The following is a 26,080-nucleotide window of genomic DNA, read 5'->3' as shown; positions in this document are numbered from 1 at the left end:
TTAACTTAAAAATCTTTTATATCCAGGCCTTACAGTTTGGATATAAAAGCGATTTGAGGAGGAGTTTTACTATATATAAATAATATGAAAACAGTTTTTATATGACCAGTTTAGAAAAGTCTAGAAAAGATGACAAAATCTGGGAAAAAGTTCCCAGTAATGGAGAACACATATTGACATTGCTCCATAAACCTTAAATGAATAAAGTTTAAAAAAGCAGCAAGGATTAGTGGCTTTTACTCTGTTGCAAAACAGAACCACAAATCTGTCAGTCCTGCTCTGACTAATATTTACAGTCTAGACATTGTACATGTCTTCCCTTTCTTTCTCCTCCCTCCTTTCAGCCTCTTTTATTCAACACCTTGCTCTCCTAAGTCACTCTGCTCTCTGTCTTCTTTCTGTCTACCTTCTTTTCTGTTCCTTGCATCGGTGGTCATGTCTTGGAGTTCACCCTTCATTTTCCTGCTCTTCCTCCTCAAAGTTCAGAGTGTGGACTTAATTAATGGTGAGTACAAGTAAACTAATTTTAATCTGAAGAACTTAAGCCATAGGATGCAAATGATTATGATTAAACAACATATACTATAAATACAAATTTGGTAAATGGATCTATTTTTAGTATGCTATCTTCATGGCGGCTTTGCAACAAACCAAAGACAAAAGAAAACACACCTCAGTCCTGTCATCATGAAATATGCAGCACACTGACAGATCAAATAGCGGCACACACACCTTGATACAAAACAGAGCTGTTGACCTTGGTGTAGATAAGATAGAGGTTCACCACTGACTACTGAATCTGGCCTTAAATTGTAAATATGTCTGCATTTGCAGGCTGAATGAGTTTGTGGAGCTGTAATTTAAAACTTAACCCTCTGAATTTCAACTCATAGTAATTATGTTACTCAAATCCTGAATCCTATGTTTTGGATAAAAGCAGACAAAGAATTTTTTCACAAAAGAAAGTGTAAATAGTGCTTTCCCAGGAAGAAGAAAAATGCATTTACCATGTATTCAGTATTTCTCCACCTGTGACGACTTAAGAGACTCTTGGAAACATGCAAAGTGCAATAAATGTACTTCCAGTTAAAATGTAATACTTTCAAAGTTGTGCTACATTATCATAGAAAAACAAATCAAAAAAGATGTTTCTGTTAACGTCAAAGTTAAGAAATTGACAAATAAGCCTCCCCTCTGTTAGATCGGTCCATCTCCTATCTGACGGGTTTTGCGGTTCCAGAGATCGACGGTTCAGCTGTGGATGCAACCTGCAGGATTTTCTTTGATTATACACCTGACACTCCCACTGAGATAACCACAACCTCCCCCATCACCAGGAAGGTGATGTATTAGATATATTAAGAAGTAGCACCTTGACAGATTAGCTGTAGCCTAGTTTAACCATTTTGTTACAGGCAAACTTAATCTCTTATCTTTGTATTACAGCAGCAGGTAGCCACTACAACTAAAAAGCCATCTGTCAAGCCGCCACTTAAGAAACCACAGACCAAAGATGCTGGAGTACCAGTCAGGATACAGCCAGCTGCTGTGATACCAATCCCTAACAGCCAATCCAACGCTGCCCTCAGAATCCTTTACTACTTACTGGCCAATAGACAAAGACAAATAGGACGTTCACAGATGGCATCACGCAGTGCCAAGTCATCAGCAACCTGGAAAGCAGGTTCATTCTCTTCTGAGGACTCAAGTGATGAATCTTAAAATCATACCATGACCATGTTTTGAACCTGATTTTCTGTTACAGATTTGTGAATGTTTTTCTTTTATTAGTGTATTTTAAACTCTACCACATCGAGCAGCTAGAACAGTAGTTGTTGTACCTGGCTGTTATAACAGGATTGTTTTGGGGATGTTTCAGTGACTGTATGATACTGTTCTTAGCTTAGGTTTAGTTAGCAAATCACAACCCATCCCTTATTTTATCCTTAAAGGCTCTTTTACTTTGATCTCATAAAAAATAAAACAACAACACTAATGTAATGAATTCGTTTAAGCGGTGATTGAAAATGTATTTACAAACTATTTATTTGCCACTTTAAAAGGTTTATCGTAATTAAACAGAAAAACAAGTTACAATGATTTACATTGTCAATCTCTTTGAAAAAATGTTCAAAGTTCACTGTTTTGATCCTGTGTTTTTAACAGTTTTTGGTTATTTGACAAATCACTCAATCTAAATCTGGTTACAGAAGCAAAATCCAGATAAATAAACCTTTATAATGGACAAAAGGATAAACATTTGTGTCCATAAATAAAAGTAAATTTCATGTTTGTTTTAGTGTGTTTCAGTGCTGTTGTGTCCACGCTGCTGTGGTTCTGATGGTAGATGGGATGGTTGTTTGACTTTTCGCTGGTTTGTGGCAGCTCCTTTTTGCTTTCCTGAGAACACAGGACATGACTCATTTGATTCTGACTCATTTGACAATAATGGCCAGAATAACATATACCACAATAAAATATATACCAACAAAATGGAATGTGCAGATGAGTGCGCAAGTGATTAGGTGAGAGTGCTGGGCATCCCTACATAGAGATCCCCAAAGTTGTTAGCTAAGTATCCAGTTGAGGTCGATAATCTCTGGAACTGGTTGAAAAATAAGTGATTATTGAAAATCTTGCTCTTTTTACCCCTACACATATTGTTTGGTGTCCACTGAAACTTTACAAAGGAGGTGGAGAGTGCAAGTTAGCATGTCCCATAGATGTACCACAGACTTACAAAGTGGTAAAACATCAGGTTGAAACAAAGCAAACTACTCTCTTTATGTGTTTTTCATGTCAAATCTCAAATGTAACTGGTCTTTTTAAACCCCAGTTAGTCCAAAAGGGGGCTATTGCTCACACTTATCATATAGCTTGGAAACTGGACTACTGGGTCAAATTGAGCTGCCATCATCACCATTAGCGCGCCAAAAACTGTTACCATGTGTGAATACCTTCTCTACATACCTAAATCTGGGAAATGTATGTGTGAATTATTTTTGGAAACATCGCTGCTATTCTGGAGACGGTCAGATACAAAGGAGTGTTCACAGATTAGACTCCTCTCTGGCTCCTGAAAGGACAAAGACGTTATTTTCAAATATTTTTTTAATCTTCTGATTATGCTGTAAAGAAAGCTGTTACCTGGAAGGTAAGTAATTCTTTAACATGACTTGATGGAAACTGTTGGGATTTTTGGGTATAAATGCCACCGTGATGTCTTAACTTATCTAAAGTCCTGTAAAAACAAAGATAAAAACCTTGTACCAAACCATGCAAGATAAGCAGGACTCAAAACACCTGACAGGCCTGACCAATTTAGGGGAAGCTCAGTCTAATAACGAAGACACTGACACATAACCATATCAGTATTTTACAAAACACAGTAGTATTTGGTTATGATACCTCAGGGTGGGGGTTCTTGGATGGGAACTTGCCCCTAGGATATAATGATCACTGATGGCTGGGCCATGGGTTTTGATGACTAAGGAGTTGACAAGAGTTGTGGAGGATGAAGGGATGAGGGCAGGAGTGGAGGATGGTGGATGAGGGGGTGGAGAAGAACAAGAGACACTCAGATCAAGCTCAGCAAAGTCTGCATTATCCTCGTTGTGAAGGACAGAGCTTCTGGTCAAAGCTTTGTGGTGTGGAGTTTCTGTAGATGTGACTGAAGTCACATCTGGGACACTGGATATACTGGCTTTGTCTTTTCTTTCTGGGTTGTCATTCATCTTTCTTGTGGATCTCATGTGGTCTCTGAAAGATCCAGACTTTGTTTTAGATTCTCCAACCAAATATTTGGAGTGAGGAACTTTCCAGCCTTTTATGTCAGATTCAAAGTCACTGCTGTTGTTCTGTTTGTCATTACCTGAAGACACATTTGAGGTTTGAGTTACTGATGAGTTGGCTGTTGCACTAATGGGCACAGTGAGAACTATATCTTCTTGGTTCTCTTTATTCAAGACATTCAGTGTTGTCCTAAGACCAGCCCCTATTATTGTGTTTTCATTTGAAATTGTTGTGACTTCTGTGGAGGTCTTAGGTTTGGTGCTCTGCTGATGTAGGCAGCAAGGTTCAGAAGATTCAGGATGTACCTTGTAGTCTCCATCAGAAGAATGAGATACGTGCATGCCCAGCTTGGTTTCTTTATCTTCTCTACAGTTAATGTGCTGTGGAAGCAGCTTTGAAGATGAGTTGTTCATTTTTGAGGTAGACACAGATGGCTTGAGGTTTAATGATAGTACTTCAGTACTTCTGGATGTCTTTCTTTCTTCTGAATCAGCTGTTTGGTCAGTATGACTATTGGTCTCACACTGTTTGGTGATACACAGTGTGGTATGGACCTCAATGTGATGATTGATTCCCAGTTTAGGGGATTTTATTGGCAAGTCTGTTTTGGACCAATGAGTGGCTGATTCCACAGAAGGTTTTGGAGACGAGCAGAAATTTAGATGGTCAGTAGTTGATTGTTTCAACAACTGGGAACCTTTTTTGATTGTTTTATGCATTTTTTGTTCAAAATCCTGGCTTGATTCAAACTGATACAGTCTTGAGCTCTCTGGGGTATTTTTTTCAGTCCTACCTGACACTGTATTGTCAGAGCTGTACATGTCTTTTATAATTCTCATAGGGTCTTCCCTTATATCTGAGGATAGCGCTCGCTCATGTTTTGGTTTTGCTACTGTGCTGTTTGCGACATCCAGGTTTGCTACAGTCTTGATGGTCTCTGATGAGTCAAAAGTAAGGGTTCTGGTTATCTTTGGAATCTCTGATTCTTTCTTCAAATCTACACCAGCAGCTTTGCCTGCTTTACTTTTCAAAGCCATAGGAGATTGAGCTGCATTGTGGATAACCTTGCTGCCTCCTTTGGATTGTTTAGTGGAGATTAAAGGTTCTGACTGACGAGGGGTTTTAGACAACTTCAAAGGCTGTTTCCCCTTTACTTTCTCCATCTTTTCCTTGTTGACTTTGTCATCCGTGTCCTCAGGTTGTTTCTTGTCCTTGCCATTACAGTTTTTCTCATCCCTTTCATCCTTTCTTGGGTTTTTGGTTATTTTGGGAAATGTAGAGTTTTCTCTGTGGTCTTTTTGGATCTTTGAATTTAGCTCGTCCAAAAATCTAAATGCACAGAGAAAGGCAGGATAGTAATTCTAATTTAGTGGCTACTCACCAGCCCAAATGTTAATTTTCAAATCACGCTATCGGTGCTGTTCTTGCTCACATGTATTTCAAGGTGTACCAGCATCAAGAGTATCTAAAACAAAGTGGTACCTGATGTGGAAGGAGTCTTGTGTAAAGAGTGGATGCTCTAACAGCTCTGAACACTGAGCCCGTCTTTCTGGATCTACGTGTAGACACTTCTGAGAAGAAGAGAAAAAAAAGAAACCAAACATATTACTGATATGTTCAACCCTGAAACTGACACAAAAATACATAAATACTTTCAGAACTCCAACAGTTATCAAGCAAGAAATAAAGATGCATGTGAAGGCCACAGATGCTGGCATTCACATGTCTCCAAGTTTTTCTAAATCTAAATATTTTTCTTTTCCTGTAAACCCACACACAGCCTTTTAGTTGTCACATTCCATTAACTGATACATCCACAATATGCTACAGCTACTGAAAAGACCACATGAACAAAATTTTAAAAAAGAAAGTATTTTTTATATACTGAGATTAAAATAAACTGTACCTGGGCCAGATCCAGGCTAATAGGTGTGATTGTAGGGAAACGCTGCTGGAGAGTGAGTCTGTCAGAACTTTCAGGCAGTGTAACTCCAGAAAATACAGGATTTCTGTAGAACAGCTCCTGGTGATGAGTTTTAAGGTTACCTATAGCAGAGAAAAGAGAGTGCAGTTAGCATGGGGAAGAGGAAAGACAATGTGCTAACGCTGTGTGAAGAGCTTACCAAAGCACCGGATGATCTGATATATTTGATCAAGGTCCGAGTCTCCAGGAAACAGAGGCTGACCTGTTAACATCTCTAATAATACACACCCCAAAGCCCACACATCTACAGGTCTACACACACAAACACACAAATATGTTAAAATTTCTAATCAACAAACACCCTATAGCACAGGTAATTTCAGCAAGGTTAGTACACAGATACTTACTTGCCATACTTAATGTCTCCCACCAGCAGTTCGGGGGCTCTGTACCATCGAGTGGCCACATAGTCAGTGAGGACGCTGCCCTCACTGATCGATGCAACAGTGCGGGCAAAGCCAAAATCACACAGCTTAACCACACTGTCCTGAGAGATGAGGATGTTCTCTGGTTTGATGTCACGGTGGATGATCTGGAAATGAAAAGAACGAACCAGCATCATGTGGTATATTGCTCATTGAAAGCCTGCTAGGAGTAACCCTTCAAGCTTTTTTGTGATTGTTTTTTCTCATGTTTCAGGACTGCTTATAGAACAAAATGGCTGGCTTGGCATCAGAAGTTAGTGTGGGTGTTCTCTTACTATACAGCTAACTTATGAATAATTAATCATACGTCCTCACATTTTGCTGATGGCAGAAGGCAGCAGCCCTTAGGATCTGGTACAGGTACTGTCGGCATGTGTTTATCTCCAGTCCGCTTGGGTTTTGCTCCAGATCATCCAGAAGTGTCCGTTCCACAAACTCAAATACCAGATACCAGCGGCGGCGGCGCTTCCACACTTCTAGGAGGTTCACCAGGTTTTCGTGTCGCAGTTGCTTGAAGTTTATAAAGATAAGGGTGGTTACTCTGTGAATGCATACAGTACTGAGTCTATCATTGATGGTATCAGTGCTTTTGGGTCACTGAAGCTGCACAGGCCCAGCAAATCAAGGACCTTGACTTTTTCATGATATTCAAATGTTTTGAGATACACTTGTTGACAAAAAAACTTTTAGAAATAAGGACTGATTCATTTCCTTTCACTGTGACTTGCTTAAAGTATACAACAACCCTCTTATCCACCATAGGTGTTGTATACTAATTTATATAACCTGTAAGTCCGATGTCAGATTACTGTAAAGTTATTGAACTATTCATGGTCAAGTCAACACTAATATTTAGTGGATAGATTCAAATTTTCCCTTTAGATTACAATAATCTGTTGGGTTCCTCTCACACATCATCTCATAGTGACTTTTAAACTTAAGGTAAGAAACTGATACAGTTATTTTAGCGTTGTTTGTCTCTTGTTATTGTAAATGTCTTCATTCAGGTTTTACTTAATGACTGAATGAGTGGTAGGCTGATGGATTAATTGACAGGTACCCTGAGTAGCTTGATCTCCCTGTGGGCGATCTTCTTCACAGTCTTGTCATCATCAGAGTCCATGAATTTCTTGATGGCGACAATGCGACCAGTATCACGATGACGGCACTTAAGCACGGTGCCGTAACTGCCCTCTCCGACTGGACCCAGAGATTCATAACGTTCCATCGAATTCTTGTTCCAGAGGGAAAGAGGAATAAGTTGGATTTTAAAACCGATTCCTGTTTGGTGTTCATCAGTGTAATTGAAAATGTATTTTAAAACACCATTAATGTTTTCAAATTCATATTTAAATGGCCTGCATTTGTATAGCACTTTACTTAGTCCATAAGGACCCCAAAGCACTTTACACTACATTCAGTAATTCACACATTGGTGATGGCATGCTATGTTGCAGCCACAGCCACCCTGGGGCGCACTGACAGAGGCGAGCCTGCCGGACACTGGCGCCACCGGGCCCTCTGACCACTACCAGGTAACGGGTGAAGTGTCTTGCTTAACACACAACGACCGAGACTGTCGGAGGCGAGGCTCGAACCGGCAACCTTCCGAGTACAAGGCAAACTACCAACTCTTGAGCCACGATCGCCCCCATTTGCTTACAATTACTACCCAAACAAGCAATGCCTGTAGAAAACAAAGCCATATCAAACTACAGAAAGGCCATTAAAATATGAAAGAAACAAAAAAAGAAAATATAAAATTTATCCTAAAATATTACTCAGAACAAAATAATTACATTACTTTAACATGAGAAAAAAAAATCAGCTGCCGTTTTGTTATATAAAAAAGTACCTGTCAAATAATGACAGAGTAGCCTACAGACAGTAGTAAAATATTATCGCAGTCAGAGTCGTGAATGTCTTCATTAAACCTGCACACTTTTGAACTTAATGGACGACTTCATAATTTTTAAGTTCTTTCAATTAAGCAAATTATCTATATAACCTATCCAAGTGAGAGTACCTCACGTCGGAAAAAGTCCACTCTTGTACTTTCATGCACAAGTACATGATTTATTATTATTATCACTCGTGTATTAACGTAATATATTTTCACTAGGGCTAAATGTCTCACCAGTTATTAACATGTTTTATTTGATGTTTTATTTGCTGTATATTTTTTTTTATCATTTCGTTCATACAAGTTTAGATATGATATTAAACCTGTGAAATAATATAAATTTAATGTAAAATATGGAATGGGTTTTGCTGACTTAATTGCGCCGTTAGATTATTAATATTCTGGATGCATAAAACAGCCTCATTATCACTGAACATCGTGAATAAATCGTGATTAAATAGACACATTAAAAAACAAAACAGAAGTACGACGAGCGCATGACACAGACAACAAACAGCGACAGTTATATTAGACACACACTCAAACCACAAGCTGACCTTATACGGATCTCCTTTGATCGCTTTGATATGCGCACTGAGCTCCTGCACTCACAGTAAACACCGTTTCTCTGATGTGCGTAACGTGTTGCGGTCACAAGAGAAGACAACTTGACTCCGTGTCCGTGTGTTTGTCACCATGGTAACGCCACCTGTCGCTTGTCAGTGCTGAAGTTTCCCCACCACCATGTAAATTAGCTTAATGTCTCTTTAAGCATGTATTTATTTCACATTTTAGGGATTTAAGTAAGCCGAATTCACCATTAAACTTTATTTGGGGTATGTATTGCTTCATGTTATGATAAGCGTCACTAAAGTCCTTGTAAACTGTAGAAACCTTAAAAACACATGAATTCTTGGGCAAGTTCTGTCTTTTTTCTATGATTTCTAACCTGTAGTGTATTTAGAGATATTAGTGATGAAGCTCTTGATACATTTATGTAATGCTTATACAGAGTTTCAAGAAGATTAGTCCACTCGTCTATGATGATGAACGAACTGTCAAATCTACAAATATAAACATGATTGTGGGATTTGTATAAAATATTTATAAAAGCCATAGGCCTGTGGAAGTTGACACAGTGTCCTCTGAAATAATTATGCCATGCTTTGTGAAGATTAGTCCACTGGTCTAGGGAGATAGGAAACATGTAAACATGTGCTAACATTTTTATGACACCAATTTGTTGTTGTTGTTGTTGTTCCGTTTCAAATTTTCAATGAATGATGCATTCTCTTATTCATTTGGTCACTCAATCCTAATGTACACAACTGCATACTCATACTATTAATATATTTGTGCTACTATCACTTTCATGTGTGTTTCATGTGCACAGTAAGTTCCTTCAAATTCAAAGCAAACAAGGAACAGCATTGATCACTTCATTGTTCGTATGTATCCACAGCTGATGTGCATTAAGTAAAATATATAACAAGAGCATTAAAGCAAGGCCTTATAAAAATATTTATTTACAAAGACAGAATAAAATATATTTACATTCATGACAACAATAAACAAACAGTTTGGAGTCCAGCGATATAGTAATATGTGTGTGCTAGTCTTGATTTTCTGCCAGTTTTCTGATTTCCTCCAGCAGTTCAGAGAAAGATGGCCGACCATCAGGCTTCTGCACCACCACCAAAGAAGAAAAGGAGACGTAATAGTAGATGAAAAGAAGAAGAGGAGAAAGATGTCATGCATTTCTTTATAGAAGGTGCAGAAACATGGTACAGTCAAAATATTAAAATACAAAATGTTTAATACCTCATGCCAGCAGCGGTACATGATGGCGTACAGTGGTTGTGAAGCACGTTGTGGTCGGTACAGCCGGATCCCCCTGGTGATGTCAGTAACTACGTCCACATTTGATCGGTTTTCAAATGGAGTCCGACCCTCAGAGAATATTTCCCACATTACCACACCTGGAGAAAAATAGCCACATATATGTAATACTAGACACATATTACACACACACACACACACACACACACACACACACATATATATATATATATACACATATATATGTATGTGTGTGTATATATATATATATATATATATATATATATATATATATATATATATATATATATATATATATATATATATATATATATATATATATATATATATATATATATAAACATATAAACACACACACACACACACACACACACACACACACACACACACACACACAAACACACACGTAGAGAGAGAGAGATTGGGAAGACAAAGAGAAGCTGCAATCTATTTTAAGCTACAACTACTCAGGAGCTATACACTTGGTATATTTGGCCTGTGTGTCCTCACCATAGGACCAGATGTCAGACTTGCTGCTGTATTTACTGTAGTGGAGAACTTCAGGAGGAGACCACTTCACTGGGAACTTGGCACCAATTGAACTGGTGTACTGATTGTCTAGAACGTATCTGGCAAACATAGTTGAAGAATTTAAATATAACCAGAGAACAGGTGGCAGGAGTAGTTATTCACCATGCTTTAGATTCTATAGGTAGTCTGCATAACAAATGTGGTTAAAATAAAAAAAGAACATACCTGGTCATTCCAAAGTCGCTGACTTTCACCACATTGTGCTCACTAACCAGACAATTCCTGGCTGCCTGGATATGGAAAAGAAACATTATAAACCAAATATTCAGCTAGAACAGATCTCATGTGTACACCACTTTGTGTTGGTCTTTCAAGTGGAATTCCAATAAAATTGATTCATGTTTGTGGCTGTAATGTGACAAAATGTGGAAAAGTTCAAGGGGGCCGAATACTTTTGCAAGCCACTGTATGTTTGAGCATTTTAGTTATTTTAATCTTTGGGTTGAGCAGCACAAGTTTTGAAATTTATTTTTTGAATCTTGTCCTTCTTCTGTTTTAAGATAAGATAAGATAGAACTTTATTAATCCCTCGGGTGGGTTCCTCTGGGAAATTCGGTTAGCCGACCAAATCACATATTTTAGTATTTTATATTTTATTTTACCTAAATGTAGTTATTATTTATTTATAATTTCTAGTTAATCTCTCTTGAAGATATATATATATATTTATATTCTTAAATATTATACTCTTATAAATGCACCATGGGATCTTGGGATATTTTGGTACACTGAATACTGTGTATATTGTTATATTGACAATAAAGACCTTGAATCTGAAGATGTCAAAGATGCATTATACAGGAGTCTGTACAAACTCTGTACAGGTTCAAACCTTACAAAAAATATACCATGATTTCATAGACTGTTACTCATGTTATACAGAATTACTGTGTTGGCTCACCAGGTCTCTGTGGATGAAACTATGTCCCTCCAGGTAATCCATCCCTTCACACACATCCTGGCACATAGACAAAAGCCACGACTCCGGTAGAGTTCTGCTCCTTTGCCGCAGGAAGTTCAGCAGGCAGCCATTCTCCATGAACTCAGCTACGATCAGCAGGGGGCGCTGCTGCAAACAAACGCCATACAGCTGTACAAGCTTCGGGTGGCACAACCTCCTAAAAGAGAGATCAGTCACAAAATGTTTTTAAGGAGCTCTTTAATTGCTCTTCCTTTTCCCACATCCGGATTATCCCGACATCCTTACATCATGACTTTGGCCTCCTCGATAAAGTCCTCTTCATACATGGCTCCCTCCCTGATGGCCTTGATGGCCACTCTTTGCTGTCCCCTCCACTTGCCAAACCTCACCACGCCAAACTGACCACTACCCAGCTCCTTCATGAAGGTCAGCTCACTGGGATTGATCTCCCACTTTTCTAGAAGAAAAAAACACAAGAACAAGATAAAGTGAGTAAAGACAAGAGTGAGGTCATCTCAAAACCTCTTGCTCTATGAGACCTAAAAACCAACCAGTATATAAGAAACAGAATAAATACAAGTTGGGAATTTCATGTGCTTTTCATGAAAACTGCTAATTCTTAAAAACAAAAAACAAAAAAAAACTTTAGTTATATTATTTAGTTAAATACTTAGATGCTTTTTAATTTTTCTAACTTTGGATTCACTTTCCTATTCCTTATAATGATTACACTTATTCAAAAATAATTCAAAAATAAAGAACACACCCACATTTAGTCTATGATAATAATATAATTGCAATATGCCACAGGAAATGTTAAGATGAGATAACCTTTATTAGTCGCATGCGTGGGAAATGAAAGAGGAACAAATTCTGATATAAAATAACACATCATCTACAAACAGACATTATATTCTAATCTGTATCTTTTTTTCAAATCAGGCTACAAAAATGAAAGATACTTTCAGCTATTTTCAAAATGAAAGATATTTTCATTTTTGTGTTCACTCATTTACTTTGCTATATATTAGATGTAGCTCTGGTCATATCTGCTTGCTTCTCATTCCTGTCCTTGTTAAGGATGCATTTGCATACATTTATACAACCAGTTTCTGAATGACCTAATTCTGTCCACATTTTAAAACTTGACTGCTAGCCAGTGAAGTAATTTGATAGAAAGAAGTTTGCGTTTAAGCTGCTAATTACAGCTGTTTTATATTTCCACTGTTATGTGGAAATATATTACTTTACAGAGGTTGAAGATCCAATTTCAGCAAGCTGTCAAAGTTCATCATATTCTTTTAGTAAGAAGAACAACTTTATTCATTGACTGATCATTCCACTTTAACCTTAGCTTTCATCAGGGCGATGAAGGCTACAGGCCAAGCACTAAAGGTTACAAGGGCAAAATGTGTTAAAGCCCCCAAAATTGTTGAAATTCTGTTGGCGCTTCAGTATCTTTAGACATTTGATCTTCTACATGACTAAAGAGCCAATATAGATAGAAACATAGATATAAATATAAGTATCTTAACTGCAAATCATGCAAAGCTACTCTAGCCCAGTCCCAGAATAAAAAATGTGTGAGTTAGGAAATGAGTATAACAGAAAACCGTTTCAATGGCTCAGTAAGAACTATAGCTGACGTGTTTCTCCATCTCTAAATTTAGCAGGTATTTTTGACTAATACTAGAGAGGATCTGTAAGTGTTTATATACACATACCTGAGCTGAATCCTGCCGTGGCAGGGACACACCTTCCCATTGGTCCGACTGGATATCGCAACCTGGCCACTAGACCTGCACAAAACATGCAAACAAACATATCAACTGCAGTAATGAATGGAAAACTGACAGTGTTGTTTTTACAAATACCATGTGCTTAATTACCTGCTGCATTGTGTTCATGGTAGTGTATGACCTCAGGTATGGAGCTGAAAATGTGTTTTTCAGCTAAGTAGTATTGCTCATTGTCAGTTATTTTAATCTGGTAATGCCTGACATCTCCGCTGGAACTAAAGACAAAGAAACAGAAGAATTGATCAGTTTGTAGGTTAAGATGTGCTTTGTTTGTGATTTTAATTCAGTGTATTTTTTGTCTTTGTCAGACAGGCTAAGATTTAACCCTTCAGGTTACATGAATCACCTTATTGTTTTGGTGTAAACAGAGACGGTGTAGACTCCCTTTCGACTAGACTCCCGGACCACAAATCCCCCCTCTTTGTCCTGGAAGAAAACAAGAAATAAACATTATTTATTTGAGTAATCGTTAATCATTTTTTTAAATAACATAATGTGTCTCAATTTGGATTCTTCTTTTAGTTCACTTTTTGTGCTGTGAAAAAACAACATTTGTAATGTTAAACTATTTAACATTGAATTATCCAGTAATTACTGCGGTACAGACAGCTCAGGATATTTTTGCCACAGTTTTAAAGAGCAACGTTTTAGTTTTGTTTTATCAGGCTGGTACTTGTCTTGCACAGGTTATCACATGTACGTATCTTCGAAGACAGTTTACTAACCAAACTTGCCATCATTAGCTGATAATCTTATGCTCCGCCCTCTTGACCAAATATGGTCATGGTTATCTCCAACACTCTAAAGATTACATTTCAAAACTTCGCTAATATAATACTGAGTGTGTCCATAAAAGCATCCACTTTGAGTCTGGTCTAAAATAATCAGTCAGATACAGCTTTTCACATTTGATAAGCTAAAAACAAAACAAACAAACAAAAAATTTTTTTCCAGGAAACAACAATTATCTAAGTAGTAGTATTTTTAAACACTGCTCAAAAACACTGACTAGAGAGGGGTAAAAACTTCAGTGCATGGTTGATGTACCTCATATTCATTGATTCGGGCCATGTCAGCATACATGAACGCTTTACTGCTAAACCATTGTTTTTGCTTGGCTTAGAGCACATTTAAATAGGTGCATAAATACCTCTTGTCTTAGCAGCTGCTCTGCTTCTGTCCTAGTGATGTTCTTGCAATACCACCTACAGGATGGACAATGAGAATTTAAAGGATTGTTTTTGTGATTCTAAAATGACTAAAAACAAAAGCAAAAAGAAAAAAAGAAGGCAAAAGTCAAAAATATGGTAAAACTTACGGGTTTGCCTCGATTTTGTTTTTCTCTGTCACATAGTTACTGGGGATGAAGCCTTTATTTCTGATAGAAACAGAGTAGGAAGAAAAAACACTGATAATCTAGAATCTTTAAGATGTTTAAGAATTAAATTTAAAAAATAGTTCTAGATTGAAAAATTTATTTACATTTCAAAATGAAAATTTGTAGGGTGTATTTCATACACTATGAAATATTTTTATCTATACTATATGTTATTAAAAATAAACAAACATATTTTTGTGTCTAGAAAACTTCACATTCCTATAACAAAGCAATATTTATTTGTTTTACTGATCAAGCACAATCCCACCAATAATTGCTCTATGATATCTTATATGAGCAGTAATATTGCTCAAAATACTCTTGCTGTAACAAACACAAACACTGAAATTTAAATTGAAAGTACCCATGCTTGTCCTGCGCCCGCCACCACAGCTGGTCTTGCTTGTGCAGTATGATGTACTCCTCCCCCTGTGGTCACAACACAAAAGATTAACAAATCTCTGCAGTTTATTTTTGTGTTTCTATTTGTTTGCATGTGTGTGTATACCTGTTTGAGTGTGAGGTCAGTGTCTTCCTTGGCGGTGAAGTCGTACATGGCCACGACACTCAAGAGGCCCTCACCTTCACCGTCCTCACCCTCAGGAGGGGGGAGGGGGAGCTTTCTCCTTGACCTCTCGACCTGTAACTGAGACAAAAAGTAAAGATTAATTCATAGAAATGAATGAAACATTGAAACACACAGAAGCAAACCCATTTGACCTACCCGGGTGGGTTGTCCTGAATACCGCCGGTTTGGGAAACAAAGGGAGGTTCTGCTCTCCAGCTCCACACGAGTGCTGAACTCCCTGGAATCAACCAATCAATCAGTGAGTCTATATGCCACATATGTTTTTTTGTTTTTACCCAAACTGATTCAGTTCACTTCGGTTTCATTTATATAGCATAAAATCAAAACAATAGTTGCCATGTGGTGCTTTATATTTTAAGGCAAGGACCCTGCAATAAAACCAGCAGATTCGCCTCCTGGTGACCATTTTAAAAATTCAGGTTTGAGGCAGCCTTTATTTCACATGCCTTGGTCTGTGTGTCAGTCTGTGCTAGCACTGTTTTATTTTGAAAGTCTTGAGTCTCATGTGCTTGGGTTTAATTCTACTTCCCCTGCCTTGTTATTCTGTTTTTGGTGCCAGCTGCACTCCCACCTCCTGTTCTTCCCATCATTTTTTTTTAAAATCAGTTTTAACTTAATGTTTTGATCAGTATCTATAAAATGAACGAGCTCCTTGTTTTTTTTAATGTTTGTTTTGGACTCTTTAAATGCCCACCTGGTCTGAACAGCACAGCAGCAGCAGATGATCGACCGGATAGAGTGATCTGAAGAAAGGAACAAACAAGAACAGAGTTGAATTAGTGAAAAAAGTTTCCCAGGGCTCTATTCTTGGCACACTTTTATGTTCAAATATACCTCTTCCTCTTTTAATCTAGATTAATCAAAGACATAACATTTTTTCACCACTGCAGGTTAATATGGCCACCTGCTATCAAACAGTTCCAGTAGCTTTGATCTGCCACGAAGCTTTCTAAACTAATGAATCTAACGGATTAGTTCATCTTCTTCTTTTGACTGCTCTCTTTAGGGAATGCAAATCCCCAGCATCGTCCAATGTCACACAACCCTCTGCATGTCCTTATTCGTCACTGTATATCCTTGTAGCTCCTCTGTGGTCTTCCTCTTTTCCTCCTACCTACTAGCTCCATCTTCACCATCCTTTCTCTAATATATCCACTATGCCTCAAATCATCTCAACTCTATCTCTCCAACTTAGCTTGACGTATTAGTTATTCCTCAAAATAAAAATCTATGGTCTTGGGCTACATTAAGCTAGGTTCACTGACTAGGCCTTTGATTAGCCTCTTAAGATCAGAATAATTTCCATAATTATATCACTCTTATCTGCTACAACACATTTATTCTTCCCGGCTTTGACTACTAGACTACTACCGGCTTTTACCTCTCACATCCAGAGTCAAGTTGGATTCACTTTTATGTATGAGACAACAACAGTTGACTTGACTTAGGAATCCTAAGTCAAAACAAAACCATATTCCTCTAAAAATAGTAGGGTGGAAAAAGAATGGGAAAAGCAGCCAAAGAAAATCTCTGAGAGACCTTCAGAAAGTCTAGAGAGCTATTGCCTGAGTCCACTTAAAAATAAAATGACAACACAGGTTTACATTCACATTTGCTGATTGACTTTCAATGTAATTTTCCATTTCTGTTCACTCACGACTAAGACACGCACAACGAGATTTAGAGATATCTCATATTTCATGCGGTTTAAAGACTGAGTCGCCAACGCTGACAGGCTTTTAGGGGTGTTTGGATGACGTTTGAGGCCCAGTTACATAAAATACACTGATCTCTGTGTTGATGAGGAGAGGTCTATGACATACTTATCAGTCTAAGTGATATTGGAGCACTTCAGACTGTCTGTCACAGATATGGTGTAGACATGCTAATTACATCAACTTTATTTTTGTTGCTTAAACTTGAGAGTTGAATGACTTTGAAAAGGTTTTATTGCTAGCAGAAGCTTTAGTCAAAAACACTGCTCATCTTAGCGTGTCGTCTGCATGCAGACATCCGTAAAAGCAGCGACGGAAATTGTGGCCAATGGCTTTCATTTGATGGCCGTGATGCTCTCAGTGCAATACGTTGCATGAAGGTGATTGTAAGAGTAAGTGCAGGATGTGATCACACTGTCAGTTCGCACGGTCAGACAATCAAAGAAGAGAGAGAGAAGATGTTATGGCAGGGCTCTCTTTACAAAGAAGAGTGCATTAGTGAGAGTGTTGCTAAAAACCACAGAGCCAGAGTTAGTGGAAAAAGAACAGTGTGGTCAGATGAGTCATCTTTCACCAAAATTTGCAGTAAGTGAACAAGCGCACATGAGGGGAACACATTAAAGGGCCGAATGCTGGACCCCTGGATTTTGCACCCCTATGTGTGGTGTCCACACATAGGGGTGCACATAGAGTTCAGATTATAACACAAGTTGATGCATCAATGTATGGTCTCAATGGTTTCTATTACTCTCTGCAGTTTAAAAGAACCAGAAACATTGATTGATGAATGGATGACTCTCCTTCCACCTCAACCTGAATTAAGTACAACACTGAAATGCTTCTTTATTTTATTTATTTTTAATTTGTGGTCATATACTAAATATACTGTTACAAATATATACTGCTACTCAGTTTCTGGCGGTCCACTCTGCGCTCTGTATGATGTCACACAGAGTAAATATCCCTAATATGGCTGTGGTGGTTGCAAGAGGCAACCAATCAGAATAAAGCTTTATTGAAGGGGAAGGAGCTAAAAAGCTTGTTTCACACACAGGGTGACCTGAGAGGAGTCACCAAGGCCCAGTTTAAGATAAATAAGGATAATTTAGAATTTTTAATGATGCAAAGTTACTGTAGTGCAGTGGTGTCAAACTCCATGCCTCAACGGCCGGTGTCCTGCAAGTTTTAGATGTGTGCTTGATCCAACACAGCTGATTTAAATGGTTAGATTACCTCTTCAACGTGTCTTAAGGTTCTCCAGAGACCTAATCACTTGATTCAGGTGTGTTTACCCAGGGTGATATCTAAAACCTGCAGGACACTGACACTTGATGCCTGGAGTTGGACACTCCTGCTCTAGTGGAATCCAGTATTGCAAATCCAGAGTTCAAAGCAACCACAATGGTCAATTTTTATAAATATACTAATACAATAAGAAACTTCGATGGGGCTCCTTCGGGATCAGGACTTTCGGACCTTTGGTTTTCCATTCCAGGTGAGTGTTTCATCTCTCGACCGCTGGTTCATTCGTGCTGCCAGATGCTCCTGATGTGCAGTCAGTTTCTTCAGCCAGTGGGTGTGAATCATGTCAGGGCCTGGTGCTGTCCAACTCTCTTTCCTGGGTGCCTGCCACGGTGATGGTTACTAGATCCTGTTCAGGAAGGTTGTTCTCATATTCTTCCCCTGCCACTGAGAGTACACCTCGGATGGTTCAGTGGAGAACTGCTGATTTATTGGCCTGCCTCTACCTTTACAATTAGGTGAATTCTTTGCTTGGAGGTTTCCAAAGCCTCAGGCACGGACAGGTTGCTGTACTTCTTAGGCGCCCCTTTCGTCATCAGACTTCTGCAGGTACAAAAACTGGCTTGATATTTTTGCTTCTAGTGTCCTTTAAGGTGGGTACTGCTCCTTGTGACTGTTTGTCGTATAGCCAAGCAGTGACGGTCACAGTAGAGAGTGTCCATAATGAGGCATTCACATCTTCTACTAGACTTTCATAGGGTATTTCACATAGTCTTTAGAGTTAACCACAGAGGGTCGACGTTCCCATCTCTCTCTCTCTCTCTCTCTCTCTCTCTCTCTCTCTATCTGTACTAAAATCAAATAAAACTAAAGGTTAATTAAATAATTAGAATTTTTATTTCAAACAGAACAGATTAGACTTTTGCCTCCAGACGCAGCTTCCTCTGTAGCTTTGGTCATCTCTTGATATTAAGTTCAAATACATGTTAATTTTCTCTCTGTGGTTTTGTGTAGGAGGTCTTTGTCAGGAAGTGCAGTTTCCTGTGAGCCTGTGTGCGCATGCCTGCATGTGTGTGTGTGTTTATGTGGGCCAGCAGACAGGTGTGTCTGTGTGTGATGGCTGCATTCCTTCCTGTGCAACTTTATGAGTTTGAGAGAACAAAAAAAACACTCAAAGGCAAAATGCTCAAAGTGTCACATGATTTTAACTGTAACTGCCAAATGCATCTATGGCATGTCCCATCATGCTTTGCATGTGCCCTCCCTGTTGTAGAAGTTAAGCCATGGGAATTATGAACTCTTCTGTTGGTTTTTGGTGAACCAACACCCTAATAACAACCAGTCTCCGAGGTTTCTATCAGCTGGGGCCCTAAAAACCTCAACTTTTGGATAAATAAAAGTTACATTTTATTAACTGATTTGTGTTTATATGTATTTATTCTGAAACTTTTTTTTACTTTAAATTTTTCCTCCCACAATGTCATAATTACAAAGTACAGTTTTAAATCCTAAATCCTGTTTACTTTTTTGTAGGTTGTTATGTTTTAAAGGATGATCAGGCTACTGGGAGTGGATGAAGGATCTGCCCAGCCCAGCAGCCACCGCCAGTCTAAATCTCATTGGACTGGCAGTCAAATCTAATTTAGGATGTGGTCCCAGCTGGTGAATATTTATTTAAAAGTTTACCTGTAAAGAAAAAGTAGGATGTGGGACAGCTTTAGACGAAGGCTGCAGTCAAATAGCCCAAAAAAATGACCTCTTCTATATCTGATCAGCCAATGGAAAATGTCACAAGGTCGAGGAAAGGTGTGAAGGAGAATCAGGAGTTAGGAAAAGAGAAGCTCGGTGATCAGAGAAACAGACAGCTTTTAAACGCAACTCCTCAACAGTGTGATCATTTATGTAGCTGACATATTTCTTCAGGATCATAAAATGCTTATCTCGGACTATTTATCGGTGAAATCATGTCACTTCCTTACCAACATTGTAATGATAGATAAACAGGAATAAATGGGCTGTAAGGTGAAAGGAAGTGTTTGCCTATCCTGTCATATTTTCACTTCCTACTGGAGAGGTGATCCAGTGTAACCTCTACCTATTCAGGCAATACAGCAGCTGTTAAACTGTGGACTCAGCTCAGAGGTCATCCAAATGACTGTGGCTGTGAACAATTAACGGATCCAAACAGTTCTCTGCTCCACTAACTGGACGTTCAGCTGAAAACCTTCTGTTTCAGGTTACAGAGAATCCACCTGCTGGTACCACAGGACCTGCATTCATTTTATATTTTTGCTTACTGCATCATAGTAGATACAGCTGTCAGACTCCTGAACTCTGCCTCCTGACATCTGACCCACGTTAAACTCATGGACTGAACATACACACACCCACAATGGACAACTGTACCCTCAAACACAATAATAACATGGACTGAACCACCACTCACAACCACTAGCACTTTATATAGCCTCTGTAGAAACTATCTACACCCTCACTTATCTTAACTGCACTACTGTATAGCTCTGTGTAAATAATCATTCTGTACATTCGATAATCTTTAATCCTACAACTGTTTACAACTTGCATAGTTCCCATTTCTGTATAGCTGTATATCCCAGATTCTGTAAAGTTATTTATTTCATATTCTGTAGTTTTTCATATTTATATCCTGTTCATATCCTGTACATAGCTTGTACTCACTACAGCCTGTACATACTTATAGTTATAGAATATTCACAACATACTTCATACCGTGTACATTATAACATACCATAATAGACCCATTTCTGTAATATACTCACATATCTATATTATTGCTAATATATATTGTAATATATCTATATCACTAAAGCACTTCTGGATGGATGCAAACTGCATTTCGTTGCCCTGTACCTGTGCATGTGCAATGACAATAAAGTTGAATTCTATTCTATTCTATTCTATTCTATTCTATATTAACCGAATGTTTTCTAATTGTTTATCATTATGACTCATGGGATGAAATCATCTCTTTTCTTTTCATAAGAAATGTTTCAGTGTTTCCTCTAAGCTATTCACCTTTCCTGAGTATTTAAAGAGATGAAACAGCTCTTAATATGGCCATCATGCAGATACTTCTGTTTCAAGTCGCTTAGTTAGGAAGTTCCCTAAAGCAAACTGACTCTTTGACTATAGCCTCTGTGTCAACCTGGTTAGTAAGTCATCCGTTGAGGTTATTAGCTTTCATTAGATGAAAGCAGTCATCAGATGCGTCCTTGTGTTTGCTTTGGCCGCTAGCAGATTGCTAAAGTCATCCATTGACTGCACAAAAAAGGCAACTTGTCAGCAAACACCTGCCAACCTCTTGCAAATCAGTAAAAGCAAAACTCTAAAAGGTTTACAAAGTGTTACAATATGAAACTCTGTTATGAGTTATCATTGCAATCAACACATTTCAAGTGTTTCTATGAAGGCAAACAATGTCCAGTTTGTCTCAGATTGTGTTGAGTTTCACTACTGCTTGGTAATTTGTTGAAGAGTGTTTCCAGACAAACTGGCATCTTACTTGCAAACTAAGGATGACCACAGCAACCTGCTAGCAACCACAATACATGTATGGACAGTGTTGGGAAGGTTACTTTTAAAATGTATTCCATTACAGAATACAGAATACATGCCCCAAAATGTATTCTGTAACGTATTCCGTTACGTTACTCAATGACAGTAACGTATTCTGAATACTTTGGATTACTTAATATATTATCATGCTTTTTACAACAACGTGAATGTACTATTGCTGTGTGATTTATTACTGTTACTGAAGGTCCGCGACTCCGAACTGTAGTAAAGGGACCTCTGACTAATACGGCGGGGTCCCTGTCGGCTCGTAGCCGAAAAATAGCTTTACTTTGTTGTGTGGGTCAATTTTTCTTGCGAGAGACAGAGAGAGGCGTTGAAAGACTGCTCCAACGGAACTTATTGTTTCGGAGGAAAACACGAACACGGTGTACAGTCGAGTCTTAATAGCTTACTTACAACTGGGCTCGTCAGGCACTCTTCTTGGCTGCAGTGGTTATTATTATATTTACATGCTTCCAGCTCCCGTTTTTCCTCGATGACTGCTCGTACCTTTCCACTCCCCTTTTTCTCCCTCCTCGCGCTCACAGACCCATAACGTGTATGGCAGTCCATTCTCCCTGCAACACGGACTACACTGCCCATGATGCTACATTCTTTAGAGCTATGCTTGTAGCATTCTGCCTATTAGCTTAGCACAACAACAACAGCAACGAAAAGGCGCTCTCTCACCCAGGAAACACACAGTCGCAGAGAGAGAGAGAGAGAGCGTCACCCTGTAACCATGGCAACCGTAACGCTGCCGCCTGGAACAACAGAACGTAGCTGTCAAACAAACCCAAACAGTCCTGACCCGCGACAATATGAAACAGGAAAGTACCGCAGTGTAATCCATTTATTTCAACAAAGTAACTGTATTCTGAATACCACCTTTTTAAACGGTAACTGTAACGGAATACAGTTACTCATATTTTGTATTTTAAATACGTAACGGCGGTACATGTATTCCGTTACTCCCCAACACTGTGTATGGATGACCTTGGTGTAGTAAACCTCTTTGCAGCCAGTTTCACCTAGAGACTTGCAGCAACTTCCCGTAGCTGGTCAGGGAACACACAGTTTTATTGAGGTATCTGTTATTGCCAGGGGGTCTAAGAGGGGTGTAATCGGCAGAAAAAAACACAGAAGCCATATCCGTGAATTCTCAGATTTCTAAGATTTGTATAACTGATGCTAAATGCATTGTGCATTGCCAGGATTATATTTTTAAATGGGCTGGCATGGGTCATACACTCAGGTACTGCATTCTTTTTCTTTCTTTACTGCTTTACCAAGTGGTAAAATAAGCACTTAGATTCTAAATAAAAGTCATAATTGTCCTTTAAAAGTAACAGTTAAAGGTTTCAGAGTGTATGTAGAGTACCTGAAGTGAAAGCTGTGGATTTTAGTTGACACTTTTTGGGCTTCTGATTCCTGTTTTCTGTGGTTAGCCTGAGGATATTAACTGTAATATTTCCTTTGGGGTGAAAAATGAAGCCAACACTGAAGTTGGCGTCATAAGGCTGGTTGCAGACTTCTATTTTAGAATGCTGAAAAGAAACACGTTCATGGCCTGCTACGAAGTAAGTCCCTCTTTTCATAACAGCTTTTCGTTTTTGTAACTCATCTTGGAGTTTTACTGGTAAGGCCCAAAATTATTCTTTAACAGAGATGCTGTTGGTTGCTTAGCATGCGGACACAGGCAGCTGTAGCTGCTAGCTCTCCGCTAGGCCTCTCCTCTGCTAAACTGGAATTGCAAACTTGTTCTGAAGTGAAAGTCTAATCAGTCTCAGCTGCAAAACAGTGCATAAAGCAAATATTAGCAAATAAATATGCTAACACAATTTATTAAGATGGTGAGCATGGTAAACGTTAATTGACAGCAAATTAGCATTACTTTTGTCAACATGAGACTAACATATAGGAGAAACCTGAACTAGCTCTACTTGGGTTCTGCTCAGATTTAAAGGCCAGTATGAGTGTACCTTCCTGTCTGGGTAACTGCACCTTTGTGCCATGTGAGAAACAGAACTGAAACTTTACATTAGCAAGCAAAACACTCCTTTCTGCTCAGCAAACCAGAGGTGTTAGTTTGCATACAGGTGTCTCTGCCTCTGCTTAGCTTTCGGTCGACATTTTCACATTGTCCTTAGCTCAAGGGTTTATGCATAATAAATGTGGAAAAAGTTTCAAGCCAAAAACATGGTTTAACGGTTTAACAGCAGATGCTTCAAGCTAAAAAATACACTTTTTCGGATGTGCATACAGATTTTCTCTTCTTTTATTTTTAAACACGTAAACTAAGCCACACTGTTTTCATGTTGTTGTGTTTGTTTGGTTTTTTGGGGGGGTCAAATCAGTGGCTCTCAGGTAAAAGTGCAGGTAAAAGCTAAACTAAGTTAAATTAATTTAAATTATGGAGGGAAATTACTTCATGTGGTTAAAACTCAAGCTTTACTGTTAAGGACTACAAAAAAACTGTCAGGTAGGCTGAAGAAGAGGGAAACCAGAAACAGTCAGAAAACTAAGACAACTAAGCAACAAATGAGAACAAGACCTGAAAATCATCCCAGCTCGGACTTTTTTGAGATTCTAATTTTTTAAAGAAGGAACATTCAAGTGAGTCACTTCAGACGGTACGAACGTGAGCTACATAACTGTGGCGTTGTGCCATTAGCAAGAATTAAAGTAAAACTCGTGTAAAGCTAGTCTAGTGCAGCCTAAGAAGAAAACTTTGGAGCGGACACCCCTGAACATGGCATTGAAAGATTATAAAGAGCCAAAGTTGAGTCTTTGTTGTGTTTTGTCATGTGATGAAGTGACATTTCAAGCCAAACTGCCATTTTGGTGTCCCCTTTAACTGCCTGACTGCCACAGCTTCAGAGATCAAGAAACATCAAAAACTTTCAGAAGACGTTCATAACCTTGAAGTTACTTCAGGTACAAAGTGACGGGAACCTATGGTGGTATTAAGCCCGGCCGTTTGTTAGATGACGTTTTAATGGTCTCGGGCTCATTTCACGCTGCATACTAACGCCGCACATTTTACTCACATTTTCTCCTTTAACGCTGAGTAACTCATTCTTATCAGTGCAAATGTTGGCTTTTTTGTTAGTTTGCTGCAACCTGCTCTAATGTCAAAAGAAGAAATAAGCAAGGTTTGTACGTATGTTCGTAAATTACTTACTTGAGTGAATCATGACTGTCTGTTTCTTTTGTCTTCCACCTCTGCTTTTTTGTCTCCCTCCTTCTCCTGCTTTGACTCTTCTTCTATCTCCTCATCAGCGCCACTTATTCTTCTTCAGTTCTTTTTAGGTCAGCTCGGTTCAATCTCTTTCTGCAACCATCGGTGGGGAGCTGATAGGACGCCACAGGTGGGAAACCATCGAATAATTGAGCGACAAGGGTGCAGAGACAGATTGAGGTAGAAAGAAAGACGGAGACACAGGCAGGCAGGTGGGTGGAGGAAGTAGAGTAGGTGAAGAAGAGAAGGCAAAAGAAAGCAGATATGGGCACAAAAAAGAAGAGGAGGATAGTTGCCTTGCTGCTGTTGACTATTTTTTGAGTCAGCTTTTAGACACATGAATCAAGATTTAAATGTCTGAATGCAGAGCATTTATATTTACAGTGTTTACAGAGAGAGAGCGGGCGAAAGAGAGTGGGAGAAAGATGAAGACAAAGATACAGAAAGGAAGTGAAAGAATGACGTGAATGAAACCACAAAGCATCCGTCTATGTGAATATCTCCATAGACACACACACACACACACACACACACACACACACACACACACACACACACACACACACACACACACTGAGGCTCATAATGCAAAAACAGGGCTCATATTTTATCCTCCGCTTAGCTGCTATGACCGTCAGAGCCAGTTCAAAATCTGGTCCTTTGACTCCAGCTGCTCTTTTTATTTTTGTTATTCATTTTTGTTATTTCTTTAGCAAAGGTTTTTTTAAAGGAATGTTTTAACAGAAATGTTTGACCATGTGTTACTCACACAGGTTTTCTATTTGCCCCTGATTGACCTCATTCAGGCTTCAGCTCAGCCACAGCTCCACCCTTTTTTCATAATTGTTGGCCACATCTGGTCCACAGAAGATTCACCTGTCCTGTAAATGAACTGTACCAGAGGTAGCGTAATTGTGAGCTATCCAAATGCTGTCTAGGGAGCTCAGAGTACAAGGTCACTGTATGTGATTAGAGGATCATAAAGTCATAAATTCTTTCTGTGACTTGAAAGTGTCCCATCCAGTCATTCCTTTAGTGTAAA

The 26,080-nt window shown here is 38.7% G+C and overlaps 3 protein-coding genes and 1 long non-coding RNA gene across 6 annotated transcripts in view; 2 read left to right on the top strand and 2 right to left on the bottom strand.

The window, feature by feature from the left end:
* The first annotated feature begins 330 nt into the window (after positions 1-330).
* LOC143415343 (uncharacterized) lies at positions 331-2,292 on the top strand. The gene is made up of 3 exons (XR_013095981.1): positions 331-505; positions 1,202-1,341; positions 1,447-2,292. It is a non-coding gene; the product is annotated as an uncharacterized LOC143415343 (long non-coding RNA).
* Positions 2,263-8,797, bottom strand: LOC101463725 (uncharacterized). Of its 2 annotated transcripts, none has more exons than XM_004573924.3 (11): positions 8,662-8,797; positions 7,262-7,435; positions 6,517-6,711; positions 6,124-6,308; positions 5,916-6,028; positions 5,699-5,838; positions 5,275-5,363; positions 3,409-5,121; positions 3,148-3,241; positions 2,971-3,076; positions 2,263-2,400 (listed from the first exon to the last, which is right to left on the bottom strand). In XM_004573924.3, exons 2-11 carry the CDS (start codon positions 7,427-7,429, stop codon positions 2,297-2,299), a joined length of 2,907 nt encoding a protein of 968 aa, XP_004573981.3. In that variant the 5' UTR covers positions 7,430-7,435; positions 8,662-8,797; the 3' UTR covers positions 2,263-2,296. The 2 variants fall into 2 exon arrangements, with proteins under 2 accessions (XP_004573981.3, XP_004573982.3); XM_004573925.3 differs by having other exon boundaries at positions 5,275-5,360.
* An 815-nt stretch (positions 8,798-9,612) lies between these two features.
* On the bottom strand, positions 9,613-25,468 carry txk (TXK tyrosine kinase). Of its 2 annotated transcripts, none has more exons than XM_004573923.3 (16): positions 24,982-25,468; positions 15,938-15,986; positions 15,379-15,460; positions 15,163-15,300; positions 15,019-15,083; positions 14,595-14,654; positions 14,427-14,481; positions 13,623-13,702; positions 13,367-13,491; positions 13,202-13,276; positions 11,763-11,934; positions 11,457-11,673; positions 10,721-10,785; positions 10,475-10,593; positions 9,926-10,083; positions 9,613-9,788 (listed from the first exon to the last, which is right to left on the bottom strand). In XM_004573923.3, exons 1-16 carry the CDS (start codon positions 24,992-24,994, stop codon positions 9,717-9,719), a joined length of 1,545 nt encoding a protein of 514 aa, XP_004573980.1. In that variant the 5' UTR covers positions 24,995-25,468; the 3' UTR covers positions 9,613-9,716. The 2 variants fall into 2 exon arrangements, with proteins under 2 accessions (XP_004573980.1, XP_014267247.1); XM_014411761.3 differs by lacking the exon at positions 24,982-25,468 and adding an exon at positions 22,215-22,438.
* The window catches only part of tec (tec protein tyrosine kinase), a 36,110-nt gene continuing 34,773 nt past the window's right edge, over positions 24,744-26,080 (top strand). Inside the window, exons 1-2 of the mRNA XM_014411760.4 lie at positions 24,744-24,952; positions 25,080-25,168. The gene's annotated coding sequence lies outside the window, so the exon portion shown is untranslated. The remainder of the gene's footprint in view (positions 24,953-25,079; positions 25,169-26,080) is intronic.

The sequence above is a fragment of the Maylandia zebra genome, linkage group LG3 (assembly GCF_041146795.1).
Source record: "Maylandia zebra isolate NMK-2024a linkage group LG3, Mzebra_GT3a, whole genome shotgun sequence".
Taxonomy (NCBI): Eukaryota; Metazoa; Chordata; class Actinopteri; order Cichliformes; family Cichlidae; genus Maylandia; species Maylandia zebra.
This window is presented reverse-complemented; position numbering and strand designations above follow the sequence as displayed.

Excerpts from the sequence above, each read along its gene's own strand:
- LOC101463725 (XM_004573924.3), bottom strand. The coding sequence starts at position 7,429 with ATGGAACGTTATGAATCTCTGGGTCCAGTCGGAGAGGGCAGTTACGGC. Across the intron at positions 5,364-5,698 it reads TTAGCCTGGATCTGGCCCAG|AAGTGTCTACACGTAGATCC; the intron begins GTACAGTTTATT and ends TCTTCTTCTCAG. Across the intron at positions 2,401-2,970 it reads CATACATTTCCCAGATTTAG|GAAAGCAAAAAGGAGCTGCC; the intron begins GTATGTAGAGAA and ends CTGTGTTCTCAG.
- txk (XM_004573923.3), bottom strand. Across the intron at positions 13,703-14,426 it reads AGCAGCTGCTAAGACAAGAG|GACAAAGAGGGGGGATTTGT; the intron begins GTATTTATGCAC and ends GTTTTCTTCCAG. Across the intron at positions 13,492-13,622 it reads GTTTACACCAAAACAATAAG|TTCCAGCGGAGATGTCAGGC; the intron begins GTGATTCATGTA and ends CTTTGTCTTTAG.